The sequence below is a fragment of the Podarcis melisellensis genome, assembly GCF_964234715.1.
Source record: "Podarcis melisellensis genome assembly, chromosome: 8".
Taxonomy (NCBI): Eukaryota; Metazoa; Chordata; class Lepidosauria; order Squamata; family Lacertidae; genus Podarcis; species Podarcis melisellensis.
In genome coordinates this window covers 11,587,066-11,600,874 of record NC_138540.1, presented here as the reverse complement: position 1 = coordinate 11,600,874, position 13,809 = coordinate 11,587,066, and the positions used below count along the sequence as shown (strand labels likewise).

Below are 13,809 nucleotides of genomic sequence, written 5' to 3'. Positions count from 1 at the left end.
AGTCCCGATGCGGCTGCATCTTGCCCCCCAATCAGTAGCAGAGGCAGCCGACCTCTGGCCTTTGGGTGGCCTGATCTGGCTGCGTGGCGCGGGCTGCTCCTCCACCTCGGGCCGGGCCGGGCCGGCATGTGGGAGCTTGCCGGAGAAAGGGGTGGGCTTGCAGGAGGGGAGCCCCCGGACCCAGGTAGGTAGCGGGACGGAGGGGGCGGGGCGCGCGGGGAGCGCGCGGGCGGGGCCACCTTTTGTTCGAGGAGGGGCGGGAAGCGGGCAGACGGCGCCCGTCGAGGACGGCGAGCAGGACGCAGCAGGCGGGGGCAGCAGACCCTTCCCTCCCGGGGACCGGGGCGAGATCAGCCGGGGGCCGCCAGCCCGGCCCGCCTCCCTCTCTCTCTCCGTTGGCACACGCTCTCCGCTGCGCCGGGCAGGTACCAAGTGGCCGGACCAGCGTTGCCGCGGATCCAGGTAGGGTGGCGTCCAAGGGTGTCCGGCGCCCTTGTCGGTGGCCCTCCGCAGCCTCCCCGGCCCGCCAGAAGAGAAGGGTGCTGGAGGGAGCAGGGCGCGGCGGGTCTCCCGCTCTTTGGAGGCTCCCCCTGCAGGAGGCGCCCGTGGGCACAGCCCTGCCTGCCGGGAGCTGCCCCATTCAATGTCCGGGAGGACTTTTGGGGAGCCAGGGCGGAGATGGGGGGGCGTGCGCCCAGGGGTGGATCTACTATGATGAACCTAATTCAGGGCCCCTAATCCTGGAGGGGCCCCCATTTAGCCTACATTGCTTCTAAGATTTGGGTCTAGTAGGCCAAGTTTGATGGATTTTTTTTGGTGGATACATTTCAACGATCCCCAAGTTTGCACAGATGTTGCAAAGGTATGGTGATCCGTCGTGGAAGAAGATAACAGCGGTTACCCAAAACTTGCTGCTGGTTGCAAAGGGGCCCGCATAACAGTTCAAGCTTCAGGGACCCCTCCCACAAATGTAGGTCCACCACTGGGGGCGCCTCTTCCTCCTCCACAGACACAGCCTCGGTGCAGGGAGTGGCCCCCACCGAAACAACCCCTTAGCCAAAGAAAGCCTACAGCGGTCTTGATTCCTAGCACTTCAGTTCTCCCTACAAAACGTTAGTGTTGCAAACTCTTGTGCCTCGTTTCCTCTCTTTTTTTTGGGGGGGGTGGCCTTGTCAGGACCCTGCTTCCCTCTGCTTGCATGGTGATCCTGGGAAAGGGAAACTCTAGCTTTTGCTTGTCAGCAGTGGCATAGCATGGGTTGTCAGCACCCGGGGCAAGGCAAGTAATTTGCGCCCCCTAACCCGTGGATTTTAGTACTCGAGTCTCTTCCACTAGATTAGTTAGTGCGAGTGCACGCCCCCCTCCAGATGTTGCGCCCGGTGCGGCCAGGCCCCCCTGCACCCCCCACGCTACGCCACTGCTTGTCAGGACTGTGAACCTGGTAAGGTGATAACTTAGGTACCCTTGTTTAAGTGAAGGTGTTGGTTGACTTTAGGTGAAAAACCTCTGCACTTTGAAAACGAAAATAGCATGCATGTGCAGCTTAGAAGTTTGTGTCTCCAATATTGTCCTAAGAGGCAAAGGCTGCAATCCAAGGCACTCTTTCCCAGGAGGAAGCCCCACAGAATACAAAGGGGACATGGGGTGCATGCTGTGAGGTTTGGCAAGGCAGAAAGGCCTTCTTCCATTGGCAGATGAGGAAGTGGCTGGCTTTCCACCAATGTGTTGGAGGCTTCACCCTGAAAATGGGACACACACACCCTCCCGCAGGCTGGCTGTAGGCAAGGTTGCAAGGCAGAGCATCACCTCTCTAGCACCTTCAGAATCTTATTTTTTTGTATCCTCTTGCAATAATAATAATAATAATAATAATAATAATAATAATAATAATAATGGTGTTGCTTTGTAAATTTATTGTGTTTATTCTGCTCTTCACAGCCAATATAGCATTAGGTCCTTTGCAAGCCAAAGTGTTACAATAGAATTAGTGGCTGGAGAGGAAGGGATCTATTTTTTTGGCCATCATAGCTAGACAGGGACAGAAAATTCAATTCAGTTGACATTTAAAGGTGAACTTACTTAATTCACACTGAAACAATTTGTAAACCAAAACACAGCAATCCCTCATAATTTGCACCTCTCCAGAATTTGCAACGCAGCTCTCCAGCTAAGAATATATGCATCCAACCAGCAGATATCCAGAGTAGCATTATAAATATTGTTTTGCGGAAATACATGTGGAAAACTGAATTTAATATTGGGAAAATGAGGAATTGAGATAAACCAAAATTGACTCATAGCCCCTCCCTGCTCCAGAGTAGCCTCCCCCAGAAAATGAGGGAGGCTTCTAGTCTAAAGAGATAGTCATGGTGGGTCCTTGAGCCAGACAGCTGCAAGCCTTTCAAGAGGCACAGGAGTTTGGAAAGAAGCCAGAGGAATGCCAGAAATTATGGGTGGCAGGGGACAGGGAGATAAAAGAGGTGTCCAGGTTAATCTTCCATGGTCGCCCAGAGAAGCCTGAAGACCCCAAGGCATGGCGTGGCCTGCTTGTTTAATTAGAAGGTCAGGCTCCCTGTTATTTGGGTAAAGTGTTTAATTAAACTGGCAGCCACTTCCCCCGATTCTGCACAGGAGAGCAGAACTATGCATAACCACAAACTTTCACATGCCACCCCAGTAGGGGGAAGCGTAGGAATGCTTTTAGCAAGTTATAGAGGGGCTGGAGTAAAAAAAAAAGACCTAGGGCGTTCAGCTCCAGTGCAGCAGACACAGCCTGGGCGTTGGGGACGAGCCTCAGAGCCAGCACCTGCCTGAAGCAGGGCTGCCCTTTGCCCACTTCCTTATCGCTTCCGCCCCATTCCTTGTGGGATAGTGATGAGGCAGAGCTGTGGCTCAGAGCAGCTGCCTCAGGACTGGGCTGTGGCAATCCCTTGGCTGGCTCCACGTCAGGCGTCCTGTTGAAACGCTGCTCCCTGGTCTGTCAGGTCTTGTTCTGCTGCAGAGAAACAGCTTTTCCTTTCCTTCCCTGCTCCCAGGAATGAAGATTTTTTTGAAACAAAGGAGGAAGGAAGGTTGGTGCACAGGAGTGCCAAAGGGAGAAATGGCTGCTTCTTTTGCAGCGACTGCTCTGTGGTGTTGTTGATTGCTTCCCACTTTTTTCTGCTTTAAATTTTGTGAAGTGCTTTTCATGCATGGTAGTTTTGTTTTGTTTGTGCATCTGCATCTTGGACCCAGCATCTTGAGACTCTCAACTTTCATGTTCCAAAAAGGCAATGATCCCTGTCCTCTTTAAGCTGTGTTCATGAAATCGGCCGCTCCGTGGGCAATGCCTGGTGGAGCTGGGAGGATGGAAAAGGAAACAAGAAGGGAAATGTTGCCCTTTGCCTTCCTTTGCCACATGCAACAGAACACAAGTATGCAAATTAATTTTGATTCCTTTTATTGGGTCCCTTCCAGCTTTCCAGCTTCTGTGATTGCAAAATTGCTGTAACATGCACAATTCATATAGGACAGGGAACAAACTTATATTGGAGCATTGGTTGAGCAATTTTGGCCCAAAATGTTGATTCCTTTTGCCATAATGCAGCTGTTGACGTTTTGCAGATGTAAAAAGTGAGGCTGGTGGCTTCACAGAGCCTGCAGCAGGAGATGGGGGTGGAAGTAGGCTTTCCCAGACCCAAATTTCCCCACCCATTCCCACCATGTCATTCTCTCACTTGCTCATTCGAGCCCCTCAAATAACCAAACCGCTGGAGGGATGGAAAGATTCTGGGACGGGGTCTTGCAGGAACACAACCCCAAACATCTCTCCCTCTTTTCTTTGTCCCAGGAGAAAATGCTGTCCAACAAGGTGGAGAAACGGATTGCCTCATCCATCTTCATCACCCTCACTCCACCCAGGAGGGACCACATGGTGAGAAGTGAAGCAAAGTCACAGAGGACTCAACTTCCACCCAGCAACAGCCTCTCCAAGGAGGCATTGAAGTCTGCTGCTCCCTCCCTGATCCAAACATCTTCTGGTGCTGTTAAAGGGAACAGAGGCTGCTATGGCGGGACCTTGGGCGTTTCCAATGGAGGTGAGAGGAACTGAAATCACAGTGAAGTGATGCCGTAGTCTGTCCCAGGTGCAGGGGAAGCACAGAGAGGACAGGAGGACAGCTGGCCAAGACCCTTGTCCTGGAAGTGCTCCCCTTTAGCCAAGGCTCAGCTGAGGAGCCCATATCCAGGGCCAGGAGTGTGAATCAATTAAAAATACAAGCATTCAACTAAGGACTTTAGCTCTGTGGCAGAGGTTCAATCCCTGGCGGCAGCATCTCCAGGCAGAACAGGGAAAAGATCCCTTACCTTAAACCCTAGAGAGCTATTGCTGCCAGTCAGTGTTGGCCATACTGAGCTAGATGGACTTGATGGTCTGACTTGGAATAAGGCAACTTTCTGTGTTCTGATAGATGTTTCCAAAGTGCCTTAACTGTACCTTCATAGAGTGTAGTAGGAAGAGAGGAAGCTGCATTTGACAGAGTCAGACCTTTGTTCCCTCAAGCTCAGAATGGTCTACACTGACGGGCAGCAGCTGCCTTGGATTCTAGGCAAGGAGTCCTGCTGGGTGATGCCATTGGGGATTCAGCTTGGGCCTTCTGCATGCAAGACAGGGGCTCGACTGCTGACCTGTGGGCCCTTCCTGCTTCCAGTTCTGAGCACCAGCATCTGGGAGAGTAATAATGCTCCCTCAGCTTGTTTAGAGTATGTTTAAGAGTAACCCCTCAGCCTCCCACACTAACTAGGGTTAAGCAGTAGGGGTTGGGGTTTCTTGGTATCTCCTAGCATATCTTCAGAACAAGTTTGAGCTGCTGAACCTCTTGTTCTAAAAATGTACAAAGATGATTAAACCAAGTTTTGAGTCCTTAAGGCAGCTGTCGTTCTGTGTCTGTTTCAGGTTGTTCTGCCTTGCCAACTCCTCCCATCCTGTCCTGTAATGCAGTGGACCCTAGCCTGGATAGCATCTTTCCTCCACCACCACCATGTTCTAAACCTTTCTCAGTGGAGACACTTGGTCCTGATCTCCAGACACCAACATCAGTTTCCCCCACATCCTTGCAGGTAACCTTATTTCTGCTGAAGGATCTATCTGGACAATCACCTTTTAATGCAATAAGTGGGTAGTTTCTTTTTTTAAAAGAATAATATTTATTAAAGTTTTAAGGGTTACAAAAGGCAAAAGTAAAAACACCATATTAAACAAAAGCAAGTCAACACATCAGAATAAGTAAAAAAAGAAAAGAAAAGGGGGAAAAAGGGAAAAGAGAAGAACAGGAAATTCAAACAATTAAAAAACACAGCAACTCTTCCCATAACTTATCTTTCATTAGCTTGTTTCCTTGACCTCCTCACACCTCCCTTTTTTGTATTCTAGTTCGGTTAGCTATTTCAGCAAATCCTTCCCATCTTTTCCAATTTTTGTCATGTAATTTATCTTAATATTAATGTAACTTTACTTTCCCTCCTTTCACCAATTAACAGTCTGTTTTTCCTAAACCTTTATAACATTTCTGCTAAAACCACATAAATTCATTCCAACATCATTCTAACATTCATTAATTTTACAATGTTTCTGTAAATAGTCTTTAAATGTCTTCCAATCTTCCTCCACCGACTCTTCTCCCTGGTCTCGGATTCTGCCTGTCATTTCCGCCAGTTCCATGTAGTCCATCACCTTCATTTGCCATTCTTCTCTCTTGGGCTCATTCCACATGACTTCATATCAGCTTGTTCTCTTTGTTATTATCGAGGACCCAGGCGATAGTTGCTTCCTTATTTGAGCCCTTAAACCTTGCTGAGGGATTGTTTTCCTACAATTAGCTGGAGGCTGAATTAGAACATCTACACAAATATTTAATATAAGTCTATGTTATCCAGCAATATCTCTACTTGTGGCAAAGATCCTTCTGCAATGTTTGTTCACAAATAAGTCCCATTCAGCAAAGGTTCTTTAATCTTTTAAAAAGAAAGAGAGGGGTTGCTAGTAAAGCTCCCCCTGCTTGACCCCAGGGACAGAAACTGACACTGAGGTTGTTAAAAGAGGCTATTAATCTTCTACCATGAACAACAGGAAGCAATAAAGTGGTCTGAACTTGCAAAAAGTAAACTTTTCACTAAAGGCACAAGAGCCCTTAAAAGCATCAGTTGTGGTTCATTTGCTCATACCTTTGAAGCTAACCTCTGCCACCCAGAAATATATTGTGAAGGTGCTCAGCCTGCCTTAGTCTACTTCTTCCTGTTTTCTAGACGACTTCAACCTTTGCAGCAGAACTGAGGCAACCTAAAATTCTGACCTCAACCCTTGGTTGGGCTGGTGAGAATCAGACAGAGAGGAAGGTGGAGAATACTGTTGCAAAAGGTGAGAATAAACTGCACACCAAGAAGGAATATGTATGTGTAGAAATCGGTTTTTGGGGGGCTCCATAGAATTATTACAGGTAACTCACAACTTATGCACATTTAATTAGTGTGTGTTCAGCTTTACGTACTTAGCAAAAAAATTAAAAGGGGGGTGGAAATGGAGCAGGAGTCCAGGAAAAATGACTTTGGCAATCCTACCTGCAGTTGAAACCAATGTGTTTTGACTGTGTGCAGTTTTGGTTTTACATGTGATCCCCAGAACATAACCCCCATGTAAGTTGAGAGTCACCTGTGTTTCCAAAGTGCTACTCTTTACAAAGCTTCCATGGACTGACCTTGGGAGAAAGGGACCCACTGACTTAAAACATATAGGATTGTATCCAGTGCTGGTCCTAATCAGAGTAGACCCATTGACGTTAATATCTACTACTAGCTTAGCCCATTAATTTCAGTGGGTCTGCTATGAGTAAAACTTTGTTGGATGGAAGCCCATGTGATTCTTTCTTCCAGATATCTGTGCTTTTTGTCACAAAAACATCTCTCCTGGGACTCCCACGCTTGAGGCGATGAACAAACAGTACCACGCTGACTGTTTCACATGCCGAACATGTCACAGTGCCCTGGTGGGACAGCGCTACTACCAGAAAGAGGGGCGGCCCCTGTGTGTCACCTGCTACCAGGTACATATCTCTGCCTCTTCTCCTCTCCCCTGTTTTGTGGCTCAAGGTCCACAGGACACCCAAGGACCTTATTTGTGTGCCCTCTCCAAAATAGGTGTGGAGGGTGGCAACATGAGAATGGGCCTTTTCAGTCGTGGCTCCCTGATTGTGGAATAGTCTCCCCAGGGAAGGAGGCCTGGTGCCATTAGTGTTTGTTTGTAGATTCCAGGCTTATGGCTTACGTTTTTTAATGGGGAGGGTAGTAAATCCTCCTCAAAGTAAATCCATTGAAGTTAATGACCATGACTTACTTAGATTCATTTAATAGAATTGTTGAGTTGAAAGGCACCCCAAGAGTTATCTAGTCCAGGCATAGGCAAACTCGGCCCTCCAGATATTTTTGGGACTACAACTCCCATCACCCCTAGCTAACAGGACCAGTGGTCAGGGATGATGGGAATTGCAGTCTCAAAACAACTGCAGGGCCGAGTTTGCCTATGCCTGATCTAGTCCAACCCACTGCAGTGCAGTGTGTCTACTCTGAGTAGGTCTTGGTTGGATACAACCCGGGGTGTCTTACACACTGAGTGTTTTGAGGAAAGCATCAGAATGCATGCTATTGACCCCCTTCAATCAGGACACTGAAAATCTGCATGTAACATCTCTCTGCTTCATTCCGGATACATCCTGCCCTCCCAGAACACCCTGGAGAAGTGTAGAAAGTGCCAGGCCTTAATTGTGAACCAAATTGTGCGGGCCATGGGCCACGGATTCCACCCGGAGTGCTTCACCTGTGTCGTATGCCACCGGGCCATTGGTGACGAGGTCTTTGCTGTTGGCGACGACGATGCTGTGCATTGCCTGGATGACTTCTACAGGTATGGCGATAAGAACTAAGCACTTCTTGAAAGGTGGATTTAATCTGTTCCTCATACCAACGAAGTTGACATCTGGGGTGCTCTGAGTGACACACACAAAGCATGCAGAGTTTAAGAAGTATTTGGGATAAGATAAAGTTTGTGCCATGGACATGCAGAGGGAATCACAGTCACAATCTGTCTTTTCCCCCTTCAGGAAGTATGCTTCTGTGTGCAGTGCCTGTGAGAGGCCCATTATCCCCAGTGACGGAAGGGACTCATACAAGATAGAGTGCATGGGGCAAAACTTCCATGAGGACTGCTACCGCTGTGAAGTAAGCCTGGGAGAGGGTTTGGTGTCCAGTGGCTGAGGTCATGCAGTGAAGTGTGTGGGAGGGAGACTAGCCAAGATCATCACCATGAGCCAAGTTTGAAGGCGAGTGACATTCTTTAAAATGTGAAATACAAATACTATTCAAAGGTTTTCAATCATACATCAAAAGTAAACGAGGAATAACAGAGAGAGATGGAGAATTAGGGGAAGGACTGCAGCTCAGCTCAGTGGTGGAGCATCTATTTTGAATGTGAAAGGTCCTGACATCTCCAGGACTCCCAAGTTGCAGCTCACCAAATGAATGTGGACAAGACAAAATATTATGGATAGTTCCTTTATAACAAAAGAGGGGGCATATGAACAAATGCACTGGAGCTGTGTTTGAAGGACTAGTAAATAGGTAATAAGCAGTGTTCGAAACTTCCATTGTTCTATACACATTTTTGCGACAGGGAATTTCATTAGGGCAGTTTCTGAGCTCTCGGTGCAGTACTGAACCCAAGATTTCAGACTGAAACTGCAGAATGGAAGGAAAAGAGGTCCTTTTTCTGCCTCCCCACTTCCAGCTAGTTTCTGATGACTAGAGAAGACACCCTCTTAATATTAATATTAGGGAGTAGGCAGGGGGAGAACTAGAGCACATGAAAAATGAACATAATATTTTAGCTGTAGTTCATTAATTTTTAGCTTTGTATTCTTGTTATAAAAAAGTGTGCCTAGACATCCTGTTATTGCGCCCATAACCTAGGTTTAAGGTGCCATTTAGCTCCTAGCTTTCATATATCAGTTTCTAACACTGGTAATAAGGTGTGTGTGTTCGGGATCCGTATGCACAAATATCTTTAAACTGTTGTGACCCAGGAACACAGAAATCTCTTATATTTAGTCAGACCATCTACCCAGCTCAGTATTGTCTATGCTGACTGGCAGCAATGGCTCTCCGGGGTTTTAGGCAGGGGTCTCCCAACCCAACCTGGGGATGCTGCCAGCGGGGATTGAACCTGGGACCTTCTGCATGCAAAGCAGGTGCTCTGCCACAGAGCTACAACCCTACCCATAAAGGGACGCTAACCACAGACAAACATTCTATTTGTTCCTTTCATTCTGCAGAGATGTTGGGTCTTGCTGTCCCCAGAACCCACAGAAGAGGGCTGCTACCCTTTGGGAAGCCACCTCCTCTGCAAGTCCTGCCACATCAGACACACTGAAGAATCATCTTGCTGAGCAAATGAAACACAAGCATATTTCCAGACGCTGCAGCACAGGAACCAGGCAGTGGTGTGCTTCAGCATTTGGACGTCCCCGTTTGTGCCTCTCCTGTTAACTTTCAACTGAGCCTTGGGGTGGGGGGGAACCTTTCAGTGTTGGGGATTAGTCCTGGGGTTGTCTGTAATGCAGTGGTTGGCAACAAGGCTGGCTAAAAGTCTAGGGTGGAGTTATAGGAATCTCCCCCTACCATATTGTTCTTCCTTCCAGTGGCCTTGGCTGTAACAGCCTGTAGCAGTGCAATGCCTCTCCTGGGAGAGAGACTGAGCCAGGAGAAGGGTTTTTTTTTTTTACCACTAGAGGGCACATGTGAAAGGTGGTCAACTGTCAATCATCCATGGGCAGGATTCCCCCCCTGCAGGCTGCCAGTTGCTTTCCACTGGTGTAATATATGAGCATCTTTTTCCAAAGAGGGCCAATTGCTAGATATATAATGTGTGGAACTCTTTTCAGCCAGCAGAACACGGTATGGATGTGTGTGCAGCTCAGCTGCAAGGTGGTTGATGGATTCCAAACTTCTTTACTTGGGATTTATTCCCTACCTTTTGCTTCGTCAGTCCAGCAAAGCCTCAAGGCTGTTGGGAGCAGGACTATTGGTATAAAAGCAGCAGAACCTGTCAAGCACCTTTCTTTTCCTGAGTTTATGTTTCCCTCCCTGTTCTTCAGAGCCCTATCTGAAATCCCACGGCAGGGCTGAGAGTATAGCTTCTTGTCATTGAGCATGGGGGATATAAGTCTTAGGATCACCTCTACCTGGGAGATCTCTGGAGGGAACTGAGCAGTAAGTTGTTAGGAAGCTTTATTACAGGGTCTTTTAACAATGTAAGTCCGCATTCCCAGCTGTCATCCACCTTGCTTGAAGAGGTGATAAGGAAGGGGGTGAGGCCTGGAACAAATTCAGGTGTGTCGTGACCTCACAAATGCATCAGGCTTAATCTGTGGGCGAAAGGCTAAGCTCCAGGACCAGATCTCAGTGGCAAGGCTCAAAACATGTGATGTGGTCATGAAGGCAAGCCTGCTTTTGAGCAAATACAGAACACACCACAAGCAAAGGACTGTAAACTGCAGATTTGCTGTGTTGTTAATGTATAAATTAAGACTATCACACCTTATTGTGTGATACTTTTGGTTTTGCTTGGAGCACCAATCTCTGAGAATCACCTAATTGTGACTCAAATGCTTACACCTGGGCAAATGTTTCATTTTGCCTGATAAAACTTTAAGGCTGTATGTGTCTATATGCACACTCTCTTGTGCACACTGAAGGCACCTTGCCCAGCCCATTAACACACGTCTTATCCGCCAGGGGGCAGCACAAGGCAACACTACCTTAATAGCAGGTTCTGGCAAAGGCTATTTATTAGGTATGGGGAAGAGGGTCTTTCCACCTTCATTTTAGCCTGAAACTGTCACGGTATCAAAAATTGTTTTGCAGTCTTAATCATATATATATATTTGTACCAATCAGTTGTTTAAATGCACGGAAACAATGTACGGGGTGTGGGATTGTTATGACTATTATGATTTTTGTATGCTTTTGATATCTTTCCTGTCTGTCTGCTGGACTGCGCTGATGTTCACTTGAGTTTTTCCCCTCTGGAAACAATATCAGGAAGCCGTAGCTGGCATCAAAATTACCACACATATACGCAAACTTGATTAAACCTGACTTCAAATGCAATGGCTTTCTTCTGTTTTGATGTTACAAGCAAATATATACAGTGGTACCTCGGGTTACAGATGCTTCAGGTTACATAGGCTTCAGGTTACAGACTCCGCTAATCCAGAAATAATACCTCAAGTTAAGAACTTTGCTTCAGGATGAGAACAGAAATCGCGCGGCATTGGCGCGGCAGCAGCAGGAGGCCCCATTAGCTAAAGTAGTGCTTCAGGTTAAGAACAGTTTCAAGTTAAGAACAGACCTCTGGAACGAATTAAGTACATAACCAGAGGTACCACTGTAAATGGATCCTATAATGCCATTATGTGATTTTCTGGTTAAATCAATTAAAAATACACAGAAGGTGAGAACGCTACAGGGATCCAAACTGTATGCTGTAGCCTTTCCCAACCTGGAGCCCTCAAGGTATTTTGGACTACTAACTTCTGTCCAGTCATGCTGTCTGGGGCTGTTGGGAGTTTTAGTCCAAAATGACCATGCTGACCTGCTGGGAATTGCAGTTTGAAACAGATGTGCTGGCCTCATCTTCTGCTTGTGGCCACGGTCTCACTGTGCCCTGCCCATGTCACTTGAGGGGCAGATATACCAGCAAAAGTGCCCACTGGGGAAGGAAATTGGATACTGGGGGAGAGAAAGAGAGGACCCCAGACTGGAGCAAATGAATGAGGGGGAAAGGGAACGCTCTCGGAGGCCATTCAAAGACTGTTGTTACATTGCCAGTGATTGCAATTCCCAATTTAAATGGATACAAATACAAGAAACCTGCAACCTTGTATCCAGCGTTGCTCATTAATACTAAGAAACAATAAAATAAAAATAAAACAGGACAGTTTTGAAATCATTGGTTAAAATCGGCAGTTTTGAAAGGTTTTGTCATCCATTTGTATCCAAACATAGATGAAAACCTCCTATTTGATCTACGGATATGATGTGAGGTATCTTAAGAGATGTATAATGAACAGATAAATGGATTTCCAAAATATTAAAAACATGAGATCACAAAAACATGAAAACAGAAAAACCATGGCTCTAATATCCCAGACTGATCAGGTAATGTCTCCTTATTGCTTTTTCGCGGCATTAAAAAAACACATTCGCTGAGGCACCATTTCTAAAGGCTGAAAGCTTACCATGCACATTATCTCAAGAGTTCTTTATATTTAATTAGTAAAGTAGGTCATTTTTTCTGTCATCCTATCCCATTATTACAGATGCAGACTAAGAGAGACAAAAATAAATACACGGTTGACAGAAAGGTGGGACAATAATCAGGCCTTGAATGAAGAGAAACATGTGCAATTATTTCTCAGTGTCGCCCTAAGTTTTCAGTGCACACAGTTGTTGCTGTGAAAAAGCTGGTGGGGCTTGATGCTGCAAGTTACACAAGGAGTTATTAAATAATGTTTCTGAAAACAGATATGCAGGTCTGTGCTTACCACCCCAGGTTTGACACTCTAGCCCTTTATTCCTCAATATCATACCACTGTTACATGTTAATACAACTAATCACTTCATGAAATGTTCTTTTGAAAAGTTCCCTTGATGCAATACTTGGAAGAAGATGTAATTGTAACCCTAGTGTGGAATTGGATCGAGGTATTTTGCCAGCGCAATTGGAGAGGGGTCCTTTCCCACCAGCAATTGAAAATCCCTAAAATAGGGCTGTTCCTGGCATGCCCTTTTGGGTGTTTGCGTAAATGCCCCAAATTGGGAAAAGTAGATTAAAAAGCCATTCCTGGCAACCATCCTTTGGGTGTCTTAAGGCAAGAGGGTGGGCCCAGGGTGCAGTCTGGGTCTCTTCAAATCTGTTTTCTGCATGTGCCTTGACATGTTTGGTACGTGTGGAACAAGAGTATTCATCTCCTTAGCATTGTGTAAGATCAGGAGTGGCAGGTGCCTATGTATGTTTACTTGTGAGTAAGTTACACTAGGCTCAATGGGGTTAGTGTGTGTAGGACTGCAGACTTAAGAGGCTGAGCATAGCTGGGGTTCAGCAGAAAATGGCTGCCACTTTTTCATCATGTTAAGCAATGTTACTGCTTTTTCGGTGAAGGCAGAATTGTGCGTCTAAATGAACTCCAGACAGACTTGGCCCCAGGGTGGTTTTTTTTGAGCAAGAGCTCAGGGGAACTGAGTCGCCTTAACTTAAAAAAATTAAATTATATATATATATATATTGTCTTTTTGTGAGATGGGCGGGCTGGAATGGATATACACCCAATGCCTGAGCTAAAAATCCACCTATATATGTAATCAATAAAGTCGTGGCCATTTCTAATCCAGATCATTGTCCGCTTGAGTTTATTAATTATATCTTACATTTATCCACTGCCCAGGGGATTATCGCTGTGACTGGGCCCACAGTAAACAAACAAACAAACTTTGTGGCGAGTTCCTGCACCTTTTTTCCAGAAGAAAACACCACTTGGCCCCTTCAAAACATTCAGCTTGAAGTAGTGGTGAGAGAAAAATTTTATGGTTAGCTTACATTCTCTTAATTACAATTGTCTTTGATCTGTGTATATAAAACTCAACAGATACAATATAGATAAAAACTCATAATAAATACCTGAAATAAAAAATGTTTAACTGACCGTGGGGGTGGGGGTGAACTTA

General features: G+C 46.3%; 1 protein-coding gene across 3 annotated transcripts; it reads left to right on the top strand.

Annotated features, from left to right (window-relative positions):
- Positions 1-267: 267 nt before the first annotated feature.
- FBLIM1 (filamin binding LIM protein 1) lies at positions 268-11,193 on the top strand. 3 transcript variants are annotated; one of them, XM_081923150.1, is made up of 8 exons: positions 268-462; positions 3,830-4,076; positions 4,934-5,097; positions 6,283-6,394; positions 6,907-7,076; positions 7,755-7,933; positions 8,130-8,247; positions 9,357-11,193. In XM_081923150.1, exons 2-8 carry the CDS (start codon positions 3,836-3,838, stop codon positions 9,468-9,470), a joined length of 1,098 nt encoding a protein of 365 aa, XP_081779276.1. In that variant the 5' UTR covers positions 268-462; positions 3,830-3,835; the 3' UTR covers positions 9,471-11,193. The 3 variants fall into 3 exon arrangements, with proteins under 3 accessions (XP_081779276.1, XP_081779277.1, XP_081779278.1); XM_081923151.1 differs by lacking the exon at positions 268-462 and adding an exon at positions 2,788-3,071; XM_081923152.1 differs by lacking the exon at positions 268-462 and adding an exon at positions 3,176-3,194.
- Positions 11,194-13,809: the final 2,616 nt, after the last annotated feature.

Coding starts and splice junctions, on each gene's coding strand:
- FBLIM1 (XM_081923152.1), top strand. Junction 6,395..6,906: donor GGAGAATACTGTTGCAAAAG/GTGAGAATAAAC, acceptor TCTTTCTTCCAG/ATATCTGTGCTTTTTGTCAC. Junction 7,934..8,129: donor TGCCTGGATGACTTCTACAG/GTATGGCGATAA, acceptor TTCCCCCTTCAG/GAAGTATGCTTCTGTGTGCA.